General features: G+C 36.3%; 4 protein-coding genes across 13 annotated transcripts; all 4 read left to right on the plus strand.

Annotated features, from left to right (window-relative positions):
- The first annotated feature begins 2,775 nt into the window (after window positions 1–2,775).
- Window positions 2,776–7,183, plus strand: LOC113700375 (DNA-directed RNA polymerases II and V subunit 8A-like). Its single transcript, XM_027220807.2, has 5 exons — window positions 2,776–2,881; window positions 3,183–3,285; window positions 4,751–4,908; window positions 5,986–6,074; window positions 6,763–7,183. The coding sequence occupies exons 2-5, from the start codon at window positions 3,213–3,215 to the stop codon at window positions 6,872–6,874; spliced, it is 432 nt and encodes a 143-aa protein (XP_027076608.1). The 5' UTR covers window positions 2,776–2,881; window positions 3,183–3,212; the 3' UTR covers window positions 6,875–7,183.
- A 1,860-nt stretch (window positions 7,184–9,043) lies between these two features.
- Window positions 9,044–14,639, plus strand: LOC113702346 (polyadenylate-binding protein 2). 3 transcript variants are annotated; one of them, XM_072058892.1, is made up of 6 exons: window positions 9,044–9,238; window positions 9,358–9,460; window positions 10,701–10,771; window positions 13,448–13,639; window positions 14,037–14,164; window positions 14,259–14,639. In XM_072058892.1, the coding sequence occupies exons 1-6, from the start codon at window positions 9,116–9,118 to the stop codon at window positions 14,338–14,340; spliced, it is 699 nt and encodes a 232-aa protein (XP_071914993.1). In that variant the 5' UTR covers window positions 9,044–9,115; the 3' UTR covers window positions 14,341–14,639. The 3 variants fall into 3 exon arrangements, with proteins under 3 accessions (XP_071914993.1, XP_071914994.1, XP_071914995.1); XM_072058893.1 differs by having other exon boundaries at window positions 9,047–9,238; window positions 14,255–14,639; XM_072058894.1 differs by lacking the exons at window positions 9,044–9,238; window positions 9,358–9,460; window positions 10,701–10,771 and adding an exon at window positions 12,112–12,501 and having other exon boundaries at window positions 14,255–14,639.
- A 1,371-nt stretch (window positions 14,640–16,010) lies between these two features.
- Window positions 16,011–23,278, plus strand: LOC113702470 (probable serine/threonine-protein kinase PIX13). 8 transcript variants are annotated; one of them, XM_072058976.1, is made up of 11 exons: window positions 16,011–16,155; window positions 16,265–16,535; window positions 16,911–17,570; window positions 17,680–17,808; window positions 18,164–18,186; window positions 18,949–19,359; window positions 19,723–20,048; window positions 20,383–20,518; window positions 20,620–20,792; window positions 20,978–21,107; window positions 21,249–21,882. In XM_072058976.1, the coding sequence occupies exons 6-11, from the start codon at window positions 19,053–19,055 to the stop codon at window positions 21,551–21,553; spliced, it is 1,377 nt and encodes a 458-aa protein (XP_071915077.1). In that variant the 5' UTR covers window positions 16,011–16,155; window positions 16,265–16,535; window positions 16,911–17,570; window positions 17,680–17,808; window positions 18,164–18,186; window positions 18,949–19,052; the 3' UTR covers window positions 21,554–21,882. The 8 variants fall into 8 exon arrangements, 6 of the variants coding, with proteins under 6 accessions (XP_071915077.1, XP_071915081.1, XP_071915079.1 ...); XR_011818296.1 differs by lacking the exons at window positions 16,011–16,155; window positions 16,265–16,535 and adding exons at window positions 22,532–22,859; window positions 22,963–23,278 and having other exon boundaries at window positions 16,650–17,570; window positions 21,249–21,311; XM_072058978.1 differs by lacking the exons at window positions 16,011–16,155; window positions 16,265–16,535 and adding an exon at window positions 22,532–22,937 and having other exon boundaries at window positions 16,650–17,570; window positions 21,249–21,311.
- Window positions 22,562–26,428, plus strand: LOC113700987 (probable LRR receptor-like serine/threonine-protein kinase At2g16250). Its single transcript, XM_072059994.1, has 6 exons — window positions 22,562–23,178; window positions 23,269–23,403; window positions 23,760–23,779; window positions 24,436–24,852; window positions 25,228–25,287; window positions 25,437–26,428. The coding sequence occupies exons 1-6, from the start codon at window positions 22,562–22,564 to the stop codon at window positions 25,559–25,561; spliced, it is 1,374 nt and encodes a 457-aa protein (XP_071916095.1). The 3' UTR covers window positions 25,562–26,428.
- Window positions 26,429–27,372: the final 944 nt, after the last annotated feature.

Below are 27,372 nucleotides of genomic sequence, written 5' to 3' on the forward strand. Positions count from 1 at the left end.
CGAATGATGATTAATGGACCACAAAACTCTAAATCGAATAATTAATTCATACATTAATTAAATCATATGTGAGGATGACCTTATCTCAGTTTAAGTTTTGCTACATATGAAATTTTTTGCAATGTTACTATTCCATCTCATCATTTAAAAGTTATCAGTTTTAATGTTGTTAATTTAGTTCACCATTTGGGAACTCAGAAGTTTTTTTCACAGGTTGTTGGTTCACCGCTTGATTATTTTCCAATAACATTAGAGATAAAAATTGATTACTTAATTATACTTCAAGTCAACCTTTTTTTTTTAAAGATATCTTTTAGACACATTACTTGCAACAAGAAATTAAACTTTCAATCTGTTTGACGGGTGCTATATTTCAGATGTTATATTTTTAGAAATATAATATTAATTAAAAAAAGTGTATAAATGTAAGGAAATTAATTAGAAAAAATATATAAATACAAAAGAAAATAATAATTGATAATATATATATATATATATATACACGTTAGGTTGAGTGAATGTAAGTTTGTTAGAAAAATCCTTAAACTTTCTTTGTTTTAATAGACAATAGACAATGTGCTTAATGGGTAAATTTAGTAAATCACAAATAACCAATATATAGAGTTTAATGATCTCATTTGATAAAATTAAACTGAACTAAAGTATTTTTTTTTTTGGGCTCTTTTAACATGCAACATAAAAAGAATGAAGGATAATTGTTTTCTATCTGATTGAACAATATAAAAAAAGCAGTATCAAAAGTGAATTAAAATAATCAGTCAATTTTTTCCATTTCACCTACCTCCTAGGGTCAATCTTTGTTGAGTTGATCGATGATCCAAAGAGTACCAACAATTAAAAATTAATTAGCAGTTTTATGGAAAAGGGTGAAAGGATGTCTTTTTGGTGCTATTATCTCGGGCAGGCTGTCTCACTAATTTATTATTGCTCATGCACCCCAAGGTGAAGATTTTCAAGCATTTTTTGGGCTAATTCCCAACCAACAACACTTTATTGCCTCTTATCTACCCAGACAAACCCTCGCCTTTTCTGGCTAATTTTTAGCTTAAAAGATCATGAGAAGCAAAATCTGTGATTCTACTATTATTATTGAACCACTGGTTTTAGTTCAATGGCCAGGAGAGGGGAGTGAGTTATAAGTGTTCCTTGTCCTCATGATTGGGAATTGACAGCTCACTAGATTAGTAGTTCAAATCAATGATCTGGAATTGACAATTAAGATACTCGCTTCGTCCCACTTTGATAGTCCTGGTTCTTTTTTCACACAGTTTAATAAAAAGTAGTTAATTTTGTTGGAACAATCAAGTTAGGTAACTATTTTCCTTAAATACCCTCATATTAATTAGAGTACAACTTTATGGAAACTTGAATTGATGGTAAAAAAAGAATCAACTCTCATTAAATGGAGTAGGTTTATAATAACAACAACTTACATTGAATAAGGGTATTTTAGAAAAATTAAAATACAACTACATTCTTTAATTGGAAAGTGGACTACAATTTGGGACAGACGAAAAAGGAAAACAGGACTATCAAAGTGGGACGGAAGGAGTAGATAGTAACCCATAGAATATGCGAAATTAGTTTCCTTTTATGAATCGTTACTTGCTTGCACGGTGGGTGTGTTAAGAGAGAGCACCGTATCTATAGGATAAGAACTCAATACAATTGTGTTTCGTGCATTCTTTTCTGCCATTGTATTTGTTTAAATTTTTTATGTATAAATATATTATAACATTGTATTGAATATATGTCAAATATTTTATTTATATATATCATTTTTATCTCGAATACAATAATATAACGTAATTATATGTCAAATAATGTAAAAATAATAATATTAATAGTACCGAATCGTACCAGATCCCAATCACACTGACCCTCTCCTGCTTCTCTTCTTTAAAAAGTTAAGAGTGCAACGGTGCCCGCATCTAGTCTGGAAATGGGTTAATCTCCTCTAGTGTTTATGAAAAATTTAGCTGGACTGCCCCTTCACTCTCGTAACCTAGAAATTCCAGTAAACTTTTGCCATTGGATTTAAAAAAAATTTCTATTATTATTGGGCCAAATAAAAACAATATTTTTGCCACTGCACAAAACAAAAGTTCTATTATTTTTGAGTAAACTAAAAAGAATTCCACTTTTATTGGGTTAAATACAAATGTTCGTTCACTTTAGTCGAATACATAAAACTTCTTGCAAATTGGAAACATTAAACTTCCCATTCTCGTACTCAAGATGAAAAAGACTTGTTTTTTGACCCTTCTATTTAGTTCAAGCTTGTTAACTCTTTCTCATTTGTGCTCTACGTACCTATTTAAGATTCGATTATAGTTTGATTATTTCTAAAAACAATATTGAGTGTGCGTATGCACTCAATTTTGAGTGTTTGGATACAACCATTTTTTTCTCAAATAATATTTTATTTGTATCATAAATATATTTTTCAATCATTTTTTTTATATTTTTAACTTTCTTTTTTATCTCGCATATATCACATTACAAAAAATTACTATAGTGATATTTCAAATAATCTCCAACCCAAACACATGTTTTCTTTAATTATAAATTTGTTTGAAATGAAAAAAAAAAAAGAAGATTATAAAACACGTTCATCCATACAAAAGTAGCTACTACTAAAAGTTGCACCGATCGCACCAAAGTTACACCTGGCCCAATTCTGGTTTGGTCCACCACTTACCACGTAAATGGGTCAAGACAATTTGACCCATCACCAACCACCCATAACCCGAACCCATTTATCCGATTCTACAGCCTCTTTAAATACGGCTCTCATTCGGTACCCCCTTCATCAGTCTGTTTCCGCTCTGTTCTATCTTCTGCAGCCCTCGTCAATCAGGTATCCCTAAATCATCATTTTTTTTCTTCCGGAATTCTAAAACTAGTTTGGGTTTTTTCCTGAGATATGGTAGTTGCAGTTTTAGTATAGTCTTAGGTTTGAAAACCTTAAATAATTAAAGAAAAAACGTTTTTCCTATTATCTCCTATTTTCAGCTCAAAAAGGTAGCTTTGCTCCATCCCTTTACCAGAACCCTTCTTTCGATGTGTGTTTTTTCGAATGGTTAATCCCATGTTATGATTTCATGAACTCGCTTATTTTTTGAGGAGTTTAAAGTCATGATTTTGAGCTGTTTTTGCAGGTTCAGTTAGCTGTTTCGGAGTAAAGGAGGATGGCTGATACCCTTTTTCAAGATATATTCACTGTTCAAGAGGTGGACCCTGGTGGCAAAAAGTTTGACAAAGGTTTTGCTGATTCTTATTAATCTGTAATTAGTGTCCCTTAAACTGTCGTATTTTGACTTCAATTTGTGTGCTTTTGGGTGTAGTTTAGAAGTGCTTCGTTGCAGGACTCTATAGATTGTTAATGTTGATATGTGTATTGGTGGAAACTTAATTAGGCAATATTAAAGCCTCGTGTTGTAAGTTCAATCGTTTTGTGGAAAGAGGGTGTGAATTTAGTGCTTTTGCCAGTGCATATAGGCATCCTGTTTTGTTTTAATTCATTCCATAATGCTTTTGATTTGCTTATGCTGGAAACCATTTAGAATAATTTGACTTCTGGGAAGCTGAGAAAAATTTAATTCATTGCAGTTCCTTGTTCGTTTCTATCTGTATTGCCGTTGAATTCTCAAATTACTAGTTGAAAATTTCTATCAAAGGAGCGTGGCATAAAATTTTAATTATTCATCAGGGTCATCCAAGTAGTTCATTAGCAAAACTGTAGCAATCAAAATTCTTTACTTGGAAGAGTAAGTTGAAGAAAGTTGTAGTACCAGTGGAATTTTGTTGGTTTTATGTTATTTGACCATTTTGTTAATCCTGTAAATTTTAGATTTTGTATTGTTTAGGTTGCATTATTGTTTTTAGAAGTTTAGGTGATGAGGAGCTAATTATCATGATTATCATCAAGTAGTTGTCTTTATAGGAGATAGACTAGCTTTTGGAGCTTGGATGTAGTTTAGTCTAAAAAAAACTCATGGATGCTTTTAACTGGATTGAAGATGTAGAGATTCTTTTGGAATTAAACGTAGAGTAGCGCTAGACTCGTAAAAAAGTTCGTCCAGAAAACAATTTAGTATTTCATGGTTGCGGAAGATTGCTTTAGTGGTGGACCCTTCTTTACTTCCACGTGTGACATGGAGAACCTTTTTCTAGACAAAATTCATTTTCCTTGCAAGTAACTTCACTTCTGGCTCATTTATGCACCCCCATGTTGTTGTTATAACAGAACTGATATTCCTTGTGTTTGTGTATAAGGATATCCACATAAAAGGTGGAAGCAAAAAAGGAGGTGATATATCTATTTTTAGTTGGAGTTGATATTAACCTACTTGCTATTAATTAATTTTGGACGTTTTCTGGAAAAAAAAAAGGGTAAGGTTCAGTCCTATCATGATTTCAACTTGCTTATATATCTTTAGAAATGTTGCTAGTTCCAATATACACACAATCAGATTCTGCTGTCATCTCAATGCAGCTCACACGTCTGATATGTTTACCCCATAAATAGATTTTCCGGTGGATTAAGTCAGATCTGTGCTGTTAAATTCACAGCCATGGTAACAATGACATAGGGCTTGATACTTCTTATAAGGATAGGATTTCCTGCTGATCAGGACTTAGTGTTGCATGACATGTTCACAAAACTTATGACATGCTTATGGATTATGAAATTCTCTTATTCTAACTGCCAATCATGTTCATGTAGTTAATCGCATTGTGGCTAAGAGTGAGCAGTTGGACATGTACATGCATCTTGATATTAATACAGACATCTACCCAATGCGCGTGGGTGACAAGTTCTTAATGGGATTAGCATCAACTTTGAACTTGGATGGAACACCAGATAGTGGTTATTTCGTGCAGGTAATCTTTCTGTAATTTATTGTCCATCTATTCCTGCTTTAAAATTACATTTCCTGTACTAGGTCCTGACTGCAGATCTATGCTCTTGGTGGGTGGTGACTTGTGTTGAATTTGGGGGCCTCTGCTCCTTACTAAGTTATTGCATCTTGCTCTTTTAATTGTGTTCAACTTCTTGTGCTGTCGAATGCTAAATTGCAAATAGTTTTAATTCCCACTATTGGACTAAATGCTTTCAAATGGTTTTGGGTCCAAACAAGTGGCAAAATTCTATTAAATAGCTGAATAGCCTGAATTTGAATTGTTGGAGGTTTAGGTTTTGCATGCTGTGCAGAAAGGTTCTTCGTATAGCTTTGGACAATTTTACTCTGTGGCTCAAGACTAGCTTTCTACCTGAAATGTTTTACTCATATTTTTTTCCCCTAGATCTTGGGGTAGGTGGCGCAAGTGCCTAATTATTCATAAATCAATCATCTAGATTGAAGTTTCTTTGGATCTAAACCCTTCTAGTCTAGCGTTTTTTTTTTTTTTTTTGGGTAGATCTCTTTGAGGCTTCACAACACAAGAGTTGGGTCGTTCCAGGAAAATTTTCTATAATTCAACTTTCAGTTATAGTTTAACTCTTATGTTATCCAAAAGGGAAATATCCTGGTTTGCAACGCTTGATTAGATAAGATTTTCTGATTAGATAAGATGTTCTGTTTAACAATCTTACAAAATACATGATTTTTCTCTTCTTTGTGTTTGCTTGGTTGAATTGAATGGATAAGTTGTTTCTTGTTTTGTACAAATATTACAACTCCTTTTATCCTTCTTAATGGTTGCAATAGTTTCAGTTATATGTGGAACTGCCTGATGACATCTTTGTGCAAGGAAATTATACCTGTAATGACTTCAATATGATCCTGTGTACTGTTTACTAATTTGCCTTTGGAGCGGAACTGATGCTTAATATACCTGCTTCAAGTTTAATAATTTTTATTGAAATCCTTACAAAGCTTTCATTCTTCTTGATTGTCATTCATGCGATACTGCAATACAAGAAATATTTGATTTATGACCTTGTACTTTTGATTTCAGGGTGGTAGGAAATCACTTGCAGACAGATATGAATATGTCATGCAAGGGAAGCTGTACAAAATATCCGAGGAAAAAAAGAAACGTAGAGCGTATGTCTCATAACTTGTCCAGTGGTTATACGGAATAATTACTTGATGTTGCCTTTATTTCTGTTCCTGTTCATTAATCTATGTTGTTGCCTCTTTAATGACATTTTACCTGCTTGGGAAATGGGAGCATGAAGGAAGAGGGATGCAAAGTCCAAGGGAAAAAGCTACATATAAAGATTAATCAGCTAAATATAAAGATTAGCCAGTTAAATATAAATATTAGGACAATGTGTATCTTTTTAATATCTGGTCACAATCCTTAAAATGGTGTTAGTATGACTTAAGATGAAAAATAATAAGATTGACACTATTCTAAACAACATAAATAAATGGATTGATCTACAATACGCTGTATATATGAAGATATTTTTCTATGTTCAATCAGTGTATATTGTTCGCATATATATTTCATAGACGTGCATAAATCCAGATTTGCTTATCAGAGAACCGTCGGAATCAACTGCGTATACGATATGAATTCATAATTAAATGGGTAAATGGATGGATTGTTCCAAAATATGGGTGTTTTTTTTTTGCATATAATGATATAAATGGCATGGATAAGTACCAGTTAATATGTTGTATAGTAAGTAGTTTGTGAACTTTTTTATTACAATCTTTTAGCAAGTTAAGCATTGTTCTTTCGCACTTCTACCTGATGTCACTCGGATTTCTGGCTGGCTTTCAGGGAGATATTGGCTTCCTTTGGTGGACTTCTGATGATGTTGAGGGGGGATCTTTCTGTTGCCTCTAAATTTGAGCTTGATCAGAGGTTATTCATTCTCATAAGGAAGGTCTGAAATCCAGTTGTTATTGGAAGCTATGATTCCAAATCCGTTTCTCCCTTGATACCTCAGTAGTCCTTCACTTCCCTTGTAAACTAAGATGAGGTGCTGCTACTTCATTCCAAGCATCCAGATCTTCAAAACTTATTCCAATACGAGTATGTCATGGCTGTATCTATGTCTTCTGGCTCTTAATTCAAGAACTCCTGTCCTTTGAGTTAATGGTACAAGTTTCTTAATGGTGAACTGTACGTGAACTATGCATTCACGCCTTTTTGTTTATGTTGCCATTAATCTATGTAATATATTCCATTTTCACTATTACCAATGACCCTTTTTTTCTTGGTTCTTCTTTTTAGCAGGGAAAGGGTGGGATTTTAGAAGTGGGGAGCGGGAGGGGACCTGAACTCTTTTTTTTTTTTTGGCAAAATAAATAACCATTTGATACCCATACTAGTTTGGTATTCTGCCTAGCAATATGTATAACTTCTAGTGTGTTTATGGTTTAGATTTTTCTACGTATATGTATGTGTATCATTAGTGTTTTACGGGGATGAGGAATAGAAGTGTCAAGAGACAACCCCCCTCGTACATTTCTCTTATCATTGAGAATCATCATCATATAACTTCATCATCAACAGCTTTGAGACCTCCACTTCCACTTTGCATCTTCCTCTAAACTTCAATTATAAAAATGTATGGCCCATCTTTAAGGGCAAGAATGCTGATCTTCATAGCACCGCTTTATGTGGTTAGGGCATAATCACTAGCTAATGATATAATAGGGGCTGCTACCCCCCATTTTAGTGACATTGTAAAGGGCCTTTGGCCCTTCATATGACCAAAAAAAATGAACTCCAAAAGTCCTCCAAATCTGAATTTTAATCTCTTAAATTCCATCTAAATTGAAAAAGAAAAAATCGAGAAAAGAAAAACTAGAACAAAGAGCCAAAAAAAGAAAAAAGACCAAAGGAAGACGGAAGAGCTAAGACGCAGGAGTTGTAGCTATCTCTATTGCCGTTGGAATTCACCACCACTTGTCGAACCATCATCAGAATAGCACTATATACTATAGGCTTTTCCCCCTTCTATTTCAAATTTCCTTTTCATAGTTTTTGAGGTTTATATGAATCACATGCCAATTGCTTTTCGTTGCTCTTGATTAGCATGTTTGACTTGCTAATCTTTTTTTATGCTCTTAAATTGTTTGAAAAAATGACCAAAGAGAAAATCTTGGTGAAAAAGGGGCAAACTGATTCACCTTTACGTATGGAAAAAATCCCAACCAGTCCAAAGTTGGCTGGAGCCTATGAATTCATCGGAGAGTAGAAGGACAAATTTTGGGAGGTAATTTTTATTTTACTTTATTTTTTTCTCTTATGCTGTTTTGTAGTAATTTCATTAGAATTTCGGTGTGTGAATTGTATTTTGGTGTGTGGGAGAGAGAAAGGCAACTCCAGCAAGGTTAGATGTGATACTGCTTGTTTTCCGGTAAGTTTTTGAGGAAAAAGTAGAACAGCAGTGACAAACTCCACAGTAAGTGTCTTGCACATATCCTATGTAGACGAAAAGGTCCTTTGATTATGCGTTGTATCTTGCGCGTGATGCTGTTTCTATTAGACATAACGACTCAAGTTGTTGGAATGGGTACGAGTATACGTTTTAATTAGTTAGAGGGTTAAAATTATCTAGTTAATAATTAGAGGGTCAAAATTGAACTATATAATCATTTGGGAGCCATTGAAGCATTTTGCTTATTAATAAAGCAAGAACTCAAAAGCCTCTAAGTTTCCTCTATGGAACCAAAGGTTCAAAGCTAAGGACACAAAAAAAAAAGCAAAATAACTACTAGCATTATTAGTTTTTATAATTTTATCCTTGTAAAAGATATATAAATGGATTGATAATTTGGATATCAAGACTTATGAAAAATCTAAATCTTAAGAACGAAAATTTATTTTTTTGGGTATTTAATCCAGTTCAAAACAAAACACGGTACAATATACCAAATAGAGGAAAATCCGGTATATCTTTGCTACATTTGGGCCACGACTTCCCAACAGATCCAAATTAGGTCTTCGGAGGTGGCCCAGTGCTATTAACTAATTCTGGCCCACAGGTCCCCACAAGAGGACGACATCGTTTCACCTCACTTATTGTGCGTGCCTGTATTGATAGAAGTAGGGCGCGTGAGACCAGACATCACTTCGGAAGAGAACGAGGGACTGGGAGAGAACGAGAAGGAGAAAGAGAGAGATGGAGGAAGAAGAGCACGAGGTGTACGGTGGTGAAATCCCCGACGAAGGGGAAATGGAAGGCGATTTGGACCCTAACAGCGGCGATGTCGACATGTCCACCGCCGACGACGACGCCGTTAAGGTACTCTCTGCTCTCTCTCTATGACTTTCTCCTTTTTTTTATTTTAAAGGTTTTCTTTCTGCCCTGATTGTTGTTGTGGGTTTGGATCTGGATAATTGATTTGGGTTAGGGTTTTGTAGGAATTGGATGAGATGAAGAAGCGATTGAAAGAGATGGAAGAAGAAGCAGCAGCTCTTCGCGAGATGCAAGCTAAAGTTGAGAAGGAGATGGGTGCTGTTCAAGGTGTATAATTTATGCGCTTATTTCTTTTTATTTATTTATACGATTGCATCAGCGCTAGTGTTTTATGAGCGCTGCGCATATATGGAATGGTTTTGCTTTTATCGAAGGTTTTTACTGCATCGGAAGTGGTAGATGTCGTATGATAAGATTTTTCCTTTCGATAGCGGCTGAATTTTGGGGTAAAGTTATTGTTGGTTGACTAATACCTTATGCTTAATAAAGCTGAAATCTTTGGGAGAAAGCTTTTCTTTTTAATCTTTTTTCTTGTTTTTGTGTGAAAAACTAGAATTTTAAGCGTTATAGTAGTTAAAAGAGAATTTAGCAAGTACTGATTTGTTTACAGCTTTTGTTTTGCAAATTTGTTATTGTCTTATGCATGCTAAAGCTGAAACAATGTGGAAAAGTTTATATATAGAAATTTGAAGAGTTACGGTTTTTTTGGGTAGTACTGTAAATTCACTGATTCTGCTCTCGTGGAGCTTGAAATAATTGTGTCTTTGTTATTGGCGTATGCTTGTTATAGGCTTGGAGCTATTGAGAACTTGTCACATACTTATTTTTCATTCTTTCTCTTCTTTTTTGGGTGCTGGGTGGTTTTCTGTAGTGTAGTAATTTCTAAATTTCTCAGTTAAAATTTTATAGCTTGGCGCTAGTGCCTCAAGTGATGGTAATCATTCTGAAGTCCTTGATGCATTACTTGAATTGGTTGATCAAGGTTTGAATGGTAAAAGATCATCATGTTTTAAGCATCAAATCCGTAGCCATCCAGAGCCATTCACTATCATGGGTTCACCTTTTATATGCAAGTATTGCTTGCTCAGGATTTTGGTTATATATATCTTTTATTGTACCAAACATTCTGACTGCTGACTTGAAGTTGGTTATGAAAGAAATTTGGGGTGGGGACCGCTGGGTTTTTGTTTTTTTGTTTTTTGGGGGGGGGGGGGCTGGTGGGCGGGGAAAGGTTGTGTTCTTTCGGCAGAGGCTTCTTCAAATTGAGTCATGGCCATTAACACATGCACATTCCTTTTTCCCTAATTTGACGCAAACTGGCTTTTCAGTCTTTCTTGTTCTGTGTTTTGCGTGCAAATTACTCCGTATCATCTTTACTAAAATTTGTTGCCTTTTAATAAATTCTGAGTATCAACACTTTGCCCTGATGGTTACTTTTTAGTTTTTGCTCTTATTAAGCTTCCTTTTCTCAGACTGATCTAATAGTAAGTTCAAAATGGATTGACAGATCCAGCTAGTGCAGCTGCTTCTCAAGCAAACAAGGAGGAAGTTGATTCACGATCTATATTCGTTGGCAATGTGAGAACAAAATTTGTTGTTATTGAATTAGTTTCTGTAGATTTACTTTTGAGTAGCATAATGAATGATAATTTATTTACATTTAATTTACGTGTCCCATTATCCCCTGGGTGAATGATGTTGTTTGGAGTTATCTCAAGTTTCCAATTTCTTAGTTTATTTGATGATGATTCAAGATCTTATTACCTAGTTATGTCATCAGTCAAGTACTGCAGTCCCTTGCTGCATTACTATTCGTTGACTGATTGAGGAAACTAATTCTTCTAGATTATGATATTTTACATATGATGGGACATGTCTGTTCATGTACAATAGAACTTATGCTGAATAGGTGCTTCTTTCCCGGTTATGTATGGTGGATAATATGCAGCATTGGCCATCCTTTTTTGCATAAAGGACTAAATTCGATATTAGTATAGAACTGGAATGTAACATTTTTGTGGCTGAGGTGACACTGTCTGAGGCAGTGTCAAAGTACTAAGAAAACAAGTGCAAGACTACTATGTTGAGTTCAAACCAAGCCATTCTTGGTTAAAGGTGTGGCATTTTGTTTGTAATTTATGCAGGAAGTTGTTCTGTTTTTACTACACTCAACACTCCCTTCTCCTCTGCCAAAATAAATAAGTAAACGGAGAAGGAAAAGGAAATTATTATTATTATAATATTTGTCTTCTTGGGTTTGGTCTTTGAGTTACTTAAGAAACATTAACAATCTTGTGCTTTCTTTATTATTTCACTTTGGGATAGAGCTGCTAACATTGTATTTACCTTCATTGAATTTCTACTTTTTCAATTTTTTCTATAACGGTGACTTGATATTTGGGTCTTCTTAGTAATGTTCTTCCTTCATTTCTTCTTTGGTTTGATGTCCCTTCCTTCTTTTCAATGTGACCTTGGTTTTGGATTTAGATATTATTGAGAGTCATGTTTGACTTTGATTATATCGCAGGGTCATTCTTATTCTGAATTAGAGCTGGAATTATTATCCTGTATTTTGATGGTGAAAAGAGAGCACATCTGGTTTTCAGTAGGCACTTTTACATAGATGTTAATGTACTTGCATTTTTTAATTTGAAGAAATTGTAATCCAAAAAAGTATGTGGAAAAAAGACAAAAGATTGAACAAAAAAAGAGAGGGTGAAAAAGGAAAAAAAATGGAAGATACAAAATAAATAGTTGTGAATCGCCCCATAAAATGAAAAAGCCAATTGTAAGAATAGTTGTGAGGGGAAAAAGGTAAAAAATTGAAGGGAAAAAAGAGAATACATTGAAAAAAGATGATGAATGGGGGACTGAGATGAAGGGAAGTTTGCAAATGATATGAAATTTTATTTTTTTAGGAAGGAGTATGTGTACTTCTTGCTACATGTGTTTTCTGTTGGAGGCTGAAATGGATGTTGACCTATGTAACATCTAGAGGTTTGAGTTTTTTGGCTACCCTCTTGGAAGACATATCCACATATTTGAAAGAGCCAAGTCTAGTGGTTGGAATGCAAATTCTACTTGCTGAGTTTGATTGCTGCTGGCTGGTGGTGGACCTTGTTACCTCATGTTGTTGGGTGTTTAGCCTGATGTGGTGAGGTGTCATTACTTGCCTACAGCTATATGATATTGTTATCCTGCAATTGCCAAGATCAATGTTCAAGAACCCTTTGAGAAATGTTTCCTTCCCATGTTGTTGCGGCGCAGATATATGCTGTACTTCTTTAGTGATCGTTCGCTTACAAAAGGTTGTCTATAAATCTTTCGCATTATTGCAGTGGAGTGGCAATCATTGACTTTGGAAAAATTTTCCCAGTACTATGGTATAGTGCTGATTTTTTGCGTGGAGTTCCATACCTATTTAAGTGGAATAGCTGTTGTTTGGAAAACGTAATGCAATTAATCATTGAAGTTTGAATTTCTACCTTCGGAATTTCTTACCTTGCTTATGATGCTGATAATTACATGAAGCTAGCAAATAATTCAGAATCTTCTCAATGAAAATAAAACAGTGGACCAATTTTACCAAGTTCCTTCTTCTCTTATTAGTATTTCGTTAATGTTCCTAAATTCTTATTAAGATTAATTTACTTAGGATCAAACCTCCAGATCTTTTAATTGATGAGTGCTTTGGTATCAAATTCAGTACGAGTATTGAAAGTCATACTACGGCAGTATGTAGTGCGATTTAGTCTAGTGTTATTTTTTTCCCTTTGAAACTTTTTTTTTTTTGGGTTTCATCTTTTTTTTTTTTCTCTAGGTGGAGTTTGCTTGATCCATCCTGGGAACTTGTTTTAGTAGAACAAATAAGGTCGTTAGCATGTCAAAACCAAGGAACCTGAAATTCCACTGCTTGCTTCTTTGGGCATAGATGATTTAGTGTAAAGACTAGTGTCTGGATGTTGTATTTAATGTTCCTGTGGTTGGTTATGGTGATTATGGAGAAGTTGTTGCTGATTTTGTGCAATGGCTTTGAGGTTGATTTTGATCTAGAGTTTCCTTGATTATGATTTATGTATTGTACCATTCATTTTGTCAGAATTTCAGCCTAGTCAAGGGGTAAATGTTAAAGCTATTAAGTTTCTGCTAATTTTTTTTTACCACATTTTCAGTCACCTGGATCCACCACCTTTTCAGATTTCTTGAATTGCAGTTGTATAATGAATATGGCTTTTGACGAATCTCAACTTTCAGGTTGATTATGCTTGTACTCCCGAGGAGGTTCAGCAGCATTTCCAATCATGTGGTACAGTTAATCGGGTGACTATATTAACTGATAAGTTTGGCCAGCCCAAGGGTTTCGCCTACGTGGAATTCCTTGAGCAAGAAGCTGTTCAAGAGGCTCTACTTCTTAATGAATCTGAACTCCATGGACGACAGTTGAAGGTTTATTATGCTTCCCCTTTCTTGTATTTCTCAAAATCCTCGCCTCACCTTCCGCCTACATACTTTTTTTTTCCCCTTCTCCCACAAGAATCCAAGCAATTTGGCAATTCGTTCGTCTGTCAAACAAAAGATGTATTTGTGGTTTTGCCGGTTAAAGGAAATGGAAGCATTGTCGACCAACTTTAAAATCTAAATTGTATAATATCGACATTTGATATTCACCCAATTGGTCATTGAGGAGAAACCTCTATAATGCTTTCACAAGTTAGTAGTTAAACTCGTGGGAATTTTGCATTCTGTGTAGTTTACTGGAAATTTTAATCACCAGGCTTTTGAATGTATTGCGCCCTTTTTTGAATAATTAATCTCTATTTGTTTGTTTATTTATTTTTGGCAGGTTATGGCCAAAAGGACCAATGTTCCTGGAATGAAGCAGTATCGCGGAAGGCGTTTCAATCCCTACCTAGGTTACAGATCTAGGAGGCCATATGTTCCTCCATATTTCTACTCACCTTATGGATATGGGTAAATGCTGTTTTGGTCATTTACTTCTAGTTCTCATGTTTTATTGCTTTTGGGTGAAAAATCATCCGTTCTGCACTTTACATGCGTCAGGAAGGTTCCACGGTTCAGAAGGCCAATGCGCTACATGCCTTACTACTGAAAAGATGGATGACCATCGGACCGGCATTGATACTTAGTGAAGCGAGACTACTTATTATAATGTGATTCTCTTCTGAAGGTGTATTGAGGATCCTATCTGCCCACGAAATTTGATGTTAGTATTATGAAAACCTCTTATCAGGCATAATGGACATTGTAATATTAGCTATTTGCAGCAATGCATGCAACATCAGCTACTTAATAGAAATTCTGTTAAGACGGTCGAAACTCGAATGTCGAGGATTTATTTCCTTGTTCAAGTCTTATTTCTCCTTGTTGACTATGGGCTGCTTTTAGCTGTTTATAATGTTATATATACTTGGTGGTGTGTTGCTCCGACCTTTATCGTGGTTGAATGTAGCTGCTCTGTGGGGCAAAGGACAAGTACACTCTTTGGTCTCCGGACAATATCCATTTTTGTTGGGAGAGGAGTTTAATACACCAATGTACGTTTAGAATTCCCTTCTTTGTATGTTTCTCTTAGGGTCTGTTCTTCCTAGCGATTGGGCCGGAATGGGAAGTGCTTCAGTCTTTAGGATGGATCAGAGAACAGTCGATTCCTTTCCCCTGTCCCTCTTTCTACAGAGCTTCCTTTAATTTATTTAATTTAGAAAAGTGCATAAACATTCGTTTCCTCAACAAGGCGAGATGGGCTAATGGTGGAGATTGAAAAAATGCATTTACGGGGCCCATGAATTGGCTTCACGTCCTGGGACATTTTTCTCCTTTTCACTATCAACTTTAATCATAGCTTGCCTAAAATAAAAACTTTATCATAGCTTAAGAAATGCCGGCAGCTTGGATGGTGGCCTTCGCACACCGTGGATTTGGTGCCTAGATGGTTCGAATTCCTAAGTTGGGTGAGCTAGATCCTGTAAGATTGTGTTTGGGTGACTTCATCATAGCTCAAGAAATGCAGGCAGCTTAGATGATGGCCTCCGCTTACAGTGGATTTGATGCCAAGATTTTTCCCTGGTTCTGACTCCTGAGTTGTGTGAATTAGCTCAGATGAGGTTGTGTTTGGTTGGCTTCATCACAGCTTAAGAAATGCAGGCAGCTTAGATGGCGGCCTTGGCTCAGTGCTCACTTTGCATTTGTTGCTTAGATCTTTTCCTGGTTCTAACGCCTAAATTGGGTGAACAGGACCTGTTTCTCTTTGGTGACAGATTAGGCCCAGTCAGTATTTCAAACCTGACCACGTAATCCAATAAAACTTTCCTGGAATGTGGAATAGCGTTGAATTGGAGTACAACAACATTGCCTCTTTTGCAGTGGAATCTGACTCTGTGCAGCCAGAAATTCCACCTTGGAGTTTGGAGATGAAAAGTGTTCTTTTGGACCTTCTGGGTACTGTGCCTCAGTCTACTTCACTGATAGGTTGTAATTTATTCATTTATTTTATTATTAATTCCTCCTATTATCTGACTTGATGTGGATTTATTTGCTGGATTCTACTCACTTTTAGTATTTGACGTTTATTTCAGGGAGTAGAATATAAATATGATAACAGGTGCCAAATTGGAAAAAAAGATTCACTCACTATCTGATCATTTCTGCATATCCTTAAAAAGCTGCCAAAGAATTTTCTCAATTTGCTAAAGGATGCTTCAGAATCGACCTGAATTCTGACCATCAATGCAGCAAGTTCTAAAAGTAATACAACACATTCAATCTCCTAATGAAAACCAAGACAATCTTTGCTGATGATGGTCAGCAGTGTCTTCGTTGGCTCTAGAGTCCAACTGAGGAATGAGGAAGGACATTCCTCACTCCCACGGAATTGGTCTTGATATTTTTCCGCAAGAAAATAAGTCTGCATTCTCTGGTTAATCTGCAATACCACATATTCCAAGGTACGCAGCAAGTTTGATATTCAAAGTTTTTCCCCTCGTTTATAAGGAATCCATAGTATTACGCCACTGAAAAAGCCTCATCTCTGAAAATTTTTGTACTTATTTTCAGGATGTTTGAGAGGAAGGAGGGTTTGTTTATTTTGTTTCGTTGGACTGAACTACCACTGGGACTTGAGAAAATCAATGTCACAATTTAAGACAAAGAAGAAGAGTGAAATGTCAACGAAGGTTCCATAATCCGTCATAGCAATTTACCATTTCTTTTGTGCAACGCCTTGAACCTGAGTTGGACCAGTGGAGAAGAGCAGAAGAAAAAAGGCGCTCTTTATTTTATTTGATTCTAACTTTTCCCGCGGACCCTCACGTACATAAACACACATGTGAGTTTGTTTGGATAAGAGTTTATTTGGATGATTTATTTGAGATATTTACTGTAGCACTTTTTGTGATGTGATGTATGTGAGATAAAAAGATGATTGAGAAGATAAAAAGGTGATTGGGATTTGTGAGAATAAATTAAGCAAACCAAATTCTCTCTATCCAGATTTTGGCCTCCGAGATTGCTGTCTTTGACTCTGTGGGAATTGTTTCCCGTGGACCCTGACGTACATAAACACACAGATTTTGGCCTACGAGATTGCTGTCTTTGACTATGTGGGAATTGGGATTTGCTATTTGATCCTGTTAAATACAAGCATTTTAATGTCTATGATCACCAAGATTTCCACAATTAATAGTTTTTGTCATCATTACAGGAAGAAGGGATTGATCATCATACATGGCTGTGATTTATGACAATTGGGAAAGGCTAGTTAGAGCTACTCTGAACGGGGAGGAGCTCCGGCTCATTGCTCTGAGAACCCCTAGTGAAGTTTCCTCAGTATCACTATTATCAGCATCTCCATCCTTTAATTTGAGTTCTCAGATCGGCCAAGTTTCATCTTTAAATTTCAGGAGCTTATCAGTTGGGGATTCATTTACGTATTGTCAAATTCTTCAAGCTACAGATTTCTTGAGCGACTCCAATCTCATCAAGCACGGCCACTCCGGGGATCTCTATTACGGTGTTCTCGAAAGTGGGGCTGAAGTGGTAGTTAAGAAACTTCATCTGTCGCCCGTAGACACAGAATTTTATTTAATATCAGAATTGGAAATTTGTGGGATGATTTATCATTCCAGACTGATCCCTTTTCTGGGATATTGCTTCGAGAGTAGAAACAAAAAATTTCTAGTTTACAAGTACATGCCTAATAAGGACTTGTCCAATTTTTTGCATAGAGAAAGTGTCTCGGGTAGTGATGAGGGTTATAGCAGAGTACCACCGTTAGATTGGATAACAAGGTTGAAGATTGCAACTGAAGCTGCAGAGGGTTTATATATCTACATCATGAATGTTTTCCACCCCTTGTTCATAGGTATCCCAAATCTATTCCAGGCAATCTTCGCTTTTGAGGGCTTGGGAAGGATTTTGAGTGTGGATTATTATCATAAGGCAATTCACTTGCTTCACTTTGATTCTTAAAGAGATATTCGAGCTAGCAGCTTTCTGCTTGATGCCGACTTTCAAGTGCATTTGGGGAGCCTTGCTGAGGTTTGTTTTGAAGAAAAGGACAGCAATCAGAACAGGATTGCAAGGTTGCTGCGGTTGCCAAAGTAAGTTTTTACTTTATATTGATACTTATAGCAGTTCTCTTATTGATGAACTTACAAAAATCGAGCCATAGGTTAGTATTTGCTTGGCTTAAATCTACAAATAAGGTTATTCTTGGGAGAGCATAGATTGATGCTTGCTGTAGCTGACAGTAACTATGATCCAGAGAATCATGTGAGAAAATAGAATAGATTTCTTAATTGTAATTTATGAGAGTTGCTTTGAGTCCTCATGTGCTTGGTACTTCAACCATATTAAATTAAAACTAGCCTCTTTCTTTTGACCAATTTGACTTCATTTCTAAATGTTTCGTTTTTATTGTTGTTGAGTTTTTTGACAGATTTTCTTTGTATGCAGGGGTTATGAACAAAGCAATTCTGGTACGGGACTTTCAGATTACTTTTACATCCTGCACTTTCCTTCTTTGTTATCCTACTTGAAATGCCAGTAGCTTGACTGTTAGTTTTAGGGTCAATTTTTTAAAGCATCTGCAGAGCAGAGAGAGGTCACTAGCAATATCCAAAGATACAAAGATGGCTTGAAGCTGTTACCATGATCACCAGAAGCTCTGTTTAAAACAGGAATTGTTCCGCCTTATGTCAGTGAAATTTTAAAAAACTTGACACCATTGCCATCTAGACTATACTTGGCAAACCATCTTTCTTGACCACCTTGGGACTTTTTAAAAATGTTTGATATCCTTAGAATGACAGATGGTTTGGTTACTTTTCCCATTAGTTGTCTGTGGAATTTCTATTTTTGGCAAAAAGAATTTCTCTCATTCTGGTATAGCATATGATGTTGCAAAAAGAAGCAGACAGCATGGTCTATCACAAAAAAAAAAAGGTTAAAAAGGAAAATTAGCTGGAGAAATGTTCTTTTAAGCAAACAACGTTCAAACAATGTGTTCTTGTGATGTTGTGAAAGAGTTTAAAAGGCAAAAGTATAGAACCTAAGAAGCTGATTCCTCTGCTTATGTGCAGAAGTAAGCTTGACTTTTTTAGGCAAATTCCTTCTTGTTCATTTAACAATTCTATTTAATCTGCTTCACATATAAATCTGGAGGAAGTTTGATTAAAAAGTCCAGAAGGTTAAGGGGCTGAACTGATTTCACTAGTCGAACTCTTATCTTGAATGACCAGGTACATCTAATGCAACATGTGCCTACGATGTATATTGCTTTGGAAAGGTTTTACTTGAACTAATCACAGGAGAGTTGGGCATCAGTGATGCCAATGACTCAATTATGAAGGCTTGGATGGAAAACACCCTGCGTTACATTAATCCAGACAACAAGAAACTCATTGTAAACATTGCAGACCCAACTTTAATCACACATGATTTGATGGAAGTATGGGCAGTTGCTTTTGTTGCCAAGGCCTGTCTCAGAGCCACACCATCTAAGCGGCCCCAAATGGAAGAAGTACTTGAGGCTTTACAAGGTACCAAATCAGCTACCTTCACTGTCAAAAACCTTCAGCGTGCTGGTCATCCCAATTCACTTGGCCCAGCTCTTACAAGGCCAGAAATTACTAAGGGATCTAAAGTACTAGGTAAATTTATCTGATTGCAACACTACATCAGAAGGTGCAACTATTCTTCTGATATTAATATTTAGTAATTCTTTGATATCTTTTTGCATTCAAGAAAAGAAATTTACTTGACTGATGATTTTTTGGCTGCCTTTTTCTTTTGCATTTCTTTACCACTTCTCGATGCAAAAGAAAGAGAGGAGTACTAACTTAATTTTATTGCATGATGAAATACAATGTGTACCAGATTAGTTTTCCTTGTATATGTTTTTGGTGTCCCCTTTAGTTTTGATTTTGACAGCATGGGAACAAGATCATTTCTAGCTTTAGTTCATTACGTACTGATAATCTTATAAATTTTAAGGGCTTATCGGTATGTTGTAGGATGGACAACGCCGTCCAACCACATTACCTCTTCATGCGGCAGCTCCAGTTCAGGTAACCATGAGTTCTCGGATGCTAATGGCACTGAAAAGGTTAAGCCAAATGGAGAGATCTTGGACAGCCCCAGTTTATGTGCTTTTACTTATTTGGAACTCAAGATTGCTACCAGAAATTTCAGAACTGACACCTTGCTGGGAGAGGGTGAATTTGGGAGAGTGCACAAAGGTTTGCTTCATTATAAGTCAACCGCAAAGAGTGGCACTCAATCACTAATTGCTGTTAAAAGATTTTACAATGACACTGTGCTAGGACTTAAAGACTGGCAGGTAATACACACTAAACTTGTCACTAACTTATATTTGACAGTCACTTCATATCCAGTTTCCTCTAATTTCTCCTCACTTCACTATTTTTGCTCCAGTCTTTTGATTTGAGTCTCTAGCATATGCTTTACTGAGACCTTCATTTCTGTAAATGTATGCTGCTATCTCTTTTGCAGTAATTAATTTCCTTCACTTCTGAGGTAGATATAAGGACAACCCAGTAGATTAGTCCTCCTAATTATGATCTGTTAAGAAACTTTAACTTTCTTTGTCTACTGCAAAATTCTTCGGATTTGTTCCAATGCTTCACTTCTCTCCCCCTTCTTTTTTTGGTTAGGCTGAGCTAAACATGCTTGGAAGGCTGTCTCATCCTAACCTTGTTAAGCTCCTTGGCTACTGTTGGGAGAATGAAAAGCCACTACTTATCTATGAATATATGCAAAGAGGCAGCTTGGACTCTCACCTTTTTACATGTAGATTATGATTCTGATTTTAACAATTTCAGTTAGTCTACCACCAGCTATACTGATCTGCCATCCTAAGAAATCAATTTCGTGTTGCTTTGATTCCATAGGGTACTCTGATGTTCAGCCACTTCCATGGGACATAAGGCTTAAGATTTTAATTGGAGCAGCCCGAGGTCTGGCATTCTTACATGCACTAGAGAGAAAAGGTTCCTTTAACCAGAAGAACATGGGAGAAGGTTTCTATAGATATTTCAAGCCCTCAAAGATTTTGCTTGATGATGTAAGTTGGATGCAGGATTTCAACAAATATTGATTTATTGCAAGCAAGATTTCTCATAAATTTGTTTGCCAAAGCTTGGAGGTTTCTGCCTACACTTAGGTTGCTGATTTCCATTGTTAACTAATGTTGACGACACCATATTAGCAAGACAAGCCTAATTTCCTTGTTAAACAATTTCTTTGTAGGCATACAATGCGAAGATATCAGGTTATGGTGTGACTAGGATAGATCCTCCTGACATCGACTATGAAGCAGATCCCATCAAATGTAACCCGGAAAGTTATGTATATGCTGCTCCTGAGTATTATCCGACAGGTAATCCAACCAGAAATCTCAGTCACTTACGTACTCGAGGTTGAGCAGAAGCTCTGAGTAAACTTTCTTTATAGAAGTTTAATTTGCACAAGATGCCGAGAGAAAGATGTAGTCTCAATTGTGTTAATTCTTTTTAAACAGGGAATTTGCTTATGGAGAGCGATGTATATGGTTTTGGTGTTGTATTGGTCCAAATGCTGACAGGTATAGGTGTGAATCATCCAAAGTTTACGAGATCCAGGCTGCATCATTTCATTTCGTCTCACTTAACTAACAGGAGAATGTTGGAGAATATAATTGATATCCGCTTAGAAGGCAAATATTCTTCAAAAGGTGCTGTAGAAATGGCTCAGCTTGCTGTAAAATGTCTTATGTATGATCCCCTATTGAGACCATCAATGGAACAAGTTGTGGAGTTACTAGAAAACATTAAATCTGCGAATTGAAACCCAAAAGGCCTGAAGATAAACTCCTCTGCAAGACAGTTTTGCACGTGGTCAGAAGCACTTGATGAGTTGCATCATAGTTCTCCACTTCAACAAAGGAATGAAGGATATGTATCCCATGATTCCCATCCACTCCATAAAAGTGCATAGTAGCTGGACTTGCTTTCTTAAAGAATAGCTCATTCTTTATCTGTTTTTTCTGTACACTTTGACCACTTCCAATTTGTGTTCACCAATCCCACCTTTTACAAGTAGTTAAGAGTTCATTATGTTGTTCTTCTAGCAGTACAAATCATATGAGCATAATTGATATAGCTGATCTTTCATCAGATCTTTTTTTTTTTGGTTAAAATCAACCAATTGATGTTCTTTGAATTCGTAGGAAATGTAACTTTTTTTTGGGGGAGTGGTGGTGGGGGGCGGGGGGGGGGGGGGGCGGTGGCCATTGAGAAAAGTTATTGTATATTAGTTTATTTGTCTATTTATGGCTGTAGTGATCCTATTTGTTTTCTGCCAATGGGAACTTCGTGTTTACCATCTTCTTCCCTGGATAAGTTGTACTAAATTTGATCTGCTGTAAACTGAGAGTTGGTATTTACGTCTAGCTAATGTTGGATATTGTCGAAGCAAATATGTTGACTTGGAAAAAACCAGGCAAGCAGACTTCTACTATTAAACAAAAGATGAACAAGAACCGAAAAAGGGGCAAAAAAAAGGGACCTGTTGGCTTGGAATTAGTTCTTATATCTTATTACGCGACAATACCCGAGGGGGATTTTCTTTTGTCCCATTCAACTAGACAGGACATAAGTCAAAGATTAATAAAAGACTTGGGATTGAAGCCTTGAAGATGCAACCAAGACTCCAACAACACTGATCAATTCTTCTTCAATATCCTCTTAATTACACAGCACCATACATATTTTAAGGAATGTGTTGACGCCAAAATCTGAAGATCTTGCACTAACAATTCACCAGTCAACTTAAAGAAGGACTGATCAATTAAAGATGACTGTAGTTTATGACAACTGGGAAAGGCTGGTCACTGCTGTTCTGCGCAGAGAGGAGCTGTGGCTAAGTGGTCTAAGAACACCGAGTGATGTATTTTCACTATCATCTGCATCAGCATCGCCCTCTTTCAATTTCAGCTCAAACCCACGCCAGGTTTCATCTTTAAGTTCTTGGAGCTTATTAGTTGGGGAGTCATTTACATATCATCAAATTCTTAAAGCTACAGATTTCTTGAGTGACTCAAATCTCATCAAGCATGGCCACTCTGGAAAACTCTTTTATGGAGTTTTGGAAGGTGGGACACAAGTAGTAGTTAAGAAAGTTGATCTTTCCTGCGTTGAGAATGAATTATGTTTAATGTCAGAATTGGAAATTTGTGGCATGTTATATCATTCTAGACTGGTCCCTCTTCTGGGGCACTGCTTGGAGAATGGACACGAGAAGTTTCTGGTTTACAGATACACCCCTAACAAGGACCTGGCAAGTTTTATGCGGTATGATAAAATTAAACAACTACCGTCGTTAGATTGGACAGTGAGGTTGAAGATTGCAACTGGAGTTGCAGAGGGTTTATGCTACCTACATGACAAATGTTTTCCACCCCTTGTTCATAGGTATCTTAATACTAGCATGTCAAGACAGCTTCCTAATATTAACCCCTTTCTTTCTGTTTTTATTTCTTTTAAAGGCTTTGGGGCATGCAGAATGGGAATTTTAACTGCTAGCAGCATACTACTTGATGATGACTTTGAAGTGCGGCTAGGGAGCCTTACTGCGGTCTGCATTGAAGAACAAGTCTACAACCAAAGTAGGATTGCTAGGTTCCTGAGGTTGCCAAAGTAAGCACTTGCATGAATGTACAAGAGTTTACCATTCTATAACGAGCAATTAGTTGGCTTATAAACAATAATAATTTCATTGAGGAGAACTGCTTATAAATATCTTTGGAATGCCAAAGTTATATTATCAGTTTCGGATATTATGTGAGAAAAATTCTGAATTAAATTATAATTATGAGTTCAGTAAAAACTTCTCTGCAGTGGACTTCTTTTGAAACTCAAGCTTAGTATGACAACAATGTGGTTCTCTTTATGCCTATAAATCAGAATAGGACTAGTTCCATTTTTCATGATGCTAGAACCAGTCCTCCCTTGATTAAGGTATTGTATTGACAATCTTTCTTCCTTTAATGTAGGGGTTCAAAACAAACCACAGGTATGGGACTTGGATTCAAATTTTACTTTACATCCTGTGTCAGTCATCTTCTGCTTTTCATGATGGTGTCTTGATGCTGCGTTTAGAGTCAATTCCTGAATTGTCTGATGGTGGTACCAAGCTGTCATTAGCGATTAGCAATACCCAACAGTGCATGTATTATAACATCACCAGGGACTTTGTTTCAATTATTATTTGTTTTGGCTTCCAGATGTTTTTGATTCTGCTTAAAGTACTTCACATTCTTGCCAATTTGGACTATGACATATTTGGGAAACCATCTGTCTTCACTGTTTATATGTACTAGTTTGATAGACTTATCTGAGGTTACCATCCTTCTATTTCCCCTGTTATCTCTGTGTCCCTGAACTATTTCAAACTGTAGATGTTGTGCTCACCTGTTTCACTAGTTTGTTCTGGGTTTTCCTTTGTTTTGGCAACAAATAGAAATCTCTCATTTTTGAAGAGCAGATTATATGCAATGAAGAAGCATATCAGCATTTCCAATCACCCATAAATAGGAAAGGGAAGTTCATGGAAAGCATTATTCTTCTTTTTCTGGAAGATTAAGAATAGAAGATGTTTTGACATGATAAGTACAACTCAATGCTGATTCTCACAAACATAATTCTCTGCATCTATCTCCTATGCTGCAGGTACATCTACTACAAGTTGTTCTTATGATGTGTATTGCTTTGGAAATGTTTTACTTGAGTTAGTCACTGGCAACCTGGGTGTCAGTGCTGCCAATGGCTCCAGTATGAAGGATTGGATGGAAAACGCCCTAAGCTATGTTGTTTCAAACGATAAGAAACTCATCCTAAACATTGTAGACAATTCCTTAATCATAGATGAGCATCTTTTAATGGAAGTCTGGGCACTTGCTTTTGTTGCCAAGGCTTGTGTCCAACACAAGCCTTCCAAGCGGCCACAAATGCCAGAAATACTTGAGGCTGTAAAACATATTAAATTGACCAGGGTCAGTAATGGACATCTTCAACCTGCTAGTTATCCCAGCAAACTTTTCCCACCTCCTACAATGACAGCACTTCCTGAGGGATCTCGAACAATAGGTAGGTGTATATTGATTTCTGTCAAGCCTGTTCATTTTCTTCTTTTTCCTGTCAAGATATTAGCTTAAGATATTTTCCAATCAGTTGTTCTTTGATGGGGTATATTTTGTTTTTGATTGTTCATATGGTGGCAAATCAACTCTAAACTTTACATACTAGTTCACCCTCCATCCACGGAAAGTCCATATTAAGCCATAGATTCACATGGCAGCTTGCGTAGTACAATTTGGTTGGAAATTTTTTTGGATCAACTGGGAATTTAACCACCTGATTGTAATTGATGAGCAGGTTCAATTGATCTTGTATGATGATTAGTCCATACTTTGTTTAGCTGATGAGTTTTGGAGATATTTCTTCTTTCTAACATCTGTCTAGACAGAATACAAGGAAGCCGATGCCGGAGAAAACCTGGAGTTTTGATATCAGAACAAAAACGTATAAGAACGAAAAATCTTTTTCTTTCTTTCTTCTTTTGCCCTTTTTGATTTTGAATATAACAGCACGGAAATAGGAGTATATTGGCATTAGTTCTTTGATTCTATTGACTTATAGAAAAATGGCAACCGCCTATCTTTGTCATGTAGGACGGCTTTCACAGGCAATACAAAATGCCAGATCCTCAGGCAACAGCACTGCTTCATGGAACTACGTGTTCATGCGAACGAAGAGGTTTATCCACGCAGTGGAATCTTGGCTAACTGTATTTTAAGGATTTTTACATACTTGGAGCTTAAGGCTGCTACAAGAAATTTCAAAATTGACACATTTTTGGGAGGAGGTGCGTTTGGGAGGGTATACAAAGGTTTGCTTCATCAGACGTCCACGTACTGTGGCACTGAAGCAGTAATTGCTGTTAAAAAAGTTTATGCTGAGTACATTCCGCAATTTCAACGATGGCCGGTAATTCCACGAAACTTGTAACCAGCCCATCTCTGACAGCCTTCGTTTGGTACCAATTGTTCCTACCTATTTGTAATATGGTTATCGCTTGCTTATAGAGGACTTGAGCTCTATATTCTTTTCTATTCCTGCATGGTGTGTAGAAATGGCTCAGCTTTCCGTAAAATGTCTTTGCTATGAACCCCTTGTCAAGACCATTAATGGAACAAGTTGTGGAGGTACTAGAAAACATTGAATCTGCCAATTAAAAGCGAAAAGGGCAGGAGATGAACTCCACCCGAGGAAGTGGTCTGCAACCAAGGAATGAAGGATATCCATCCCGTGGTTCCCATCCACTCCATATAAGTGCATAGCGGCTGGACTAGCTTTCTCAAAGAGCAGCTCCTTATATATATGTTTTTCCTGTACCCTTAGACTATATTCCAATCATTGTTCTCCAATCCCGCCTCGTACAAGTAGTTAAGAGCCCATTTTTCTTGTAGCGATAGAAATCCTACAGAACAAAATTGATATTTTGTGCTGATATTTTGTCAGTCAGCAATTTGTTGTAAAAATCAACCACTCATGTCCTTAGAATTCGTAGAAAAGGTACCTTTTTTCTGGATATTGAGAAGATTTTATTGTATTTTTTGTCATTTGTCAATTTAAGGTTATAGAGATCTGATATATTTTCTGACACGGGGAACTTCGTGTTCACTATCTTCTTCTTTTGGTAAGCTGTACTAAATTCTGTTCTGCTGTAAACCGAGACATATTGGAGCCAGTTTCTTGTTATGCTAACTGGGAAAGAGTTTATCAGTGGCGGAGTCAGGATCTAAAGTCATAAGGTTCAACTTTGGACACCACATCGAATATAATCAGAGCAAATTTACAACAAAAAAAAAATGCTTATGTTAAACATACTTTCTCCGTTATGTCAATTATATTTTGACATCTAAGTTTCGCTATAACGTGGTGGTAGTTTAAAAATGTCAAAAGAGTTTGTTTTTGAATTTATATCAATAACTAATCTTAATAAGATCTAACACCTTTATGAAGCATAAGAATTAAGAATTCTTAATTTATCAAGGGAGGAAATGTAAATAAAAAAAAGGAGACATTCAAAATTTTAGATGGGTCAATATATAAGTTGATGGAGTTCTCAAACATTTTCTGACCCTATATTTCTTGAGCAGCTGGGCAATAACAAAGGCAAGTTGTTGCTTGCATTTTTTTTTGGGTTTGGGTTAGCCTATAGGAACACTTGACAAGAGTAGAAAGACTTGAGTAGATGGAAACAATCAAAAGCAAACGTAAACCTGAACCCTTGACGAATCTCTTCCACAGTCTCCATCTTAATATCAGACACTTGGTCATCCATCCATTAGCTTTGTACTTGAATGTATGAAAAAATGCGAGGAAAATCCTATCATGATAAATCGGAGCTACATCCTCAAATATGAGTTTTAATATTATTGCCTGCATCTATACTTTGTACGCTGACATGTAAAGGTTGCATGTAGAGGTTTATATAAACACCGTCCAAAGGTTATATGTTATTACAAAATTATTCGAGCAGTTTAAAAATAGATTACCTTAACATTTTTAAATTTTTAAAATTTTTTTTTTGGTAAAGCTTTG

The sequence above is a fragment of the Coffea arabica genome, chromosome 7e (assembly GCF_036785885.1).
Source record: "Coffea arabica cultivar ET-39 chromosome 7e, Coffea Arabica ET-39 HiFi, whole genome shotgun sequence".
In the NCBI taxonomy this organism is placed as follows: domain Eukaryota; kingdom Viridiplantae; phylum Streptophyta; class Magnoliopsida; order Gentianales; family Rubiaceae; genus Coffea; species Coffea arabica.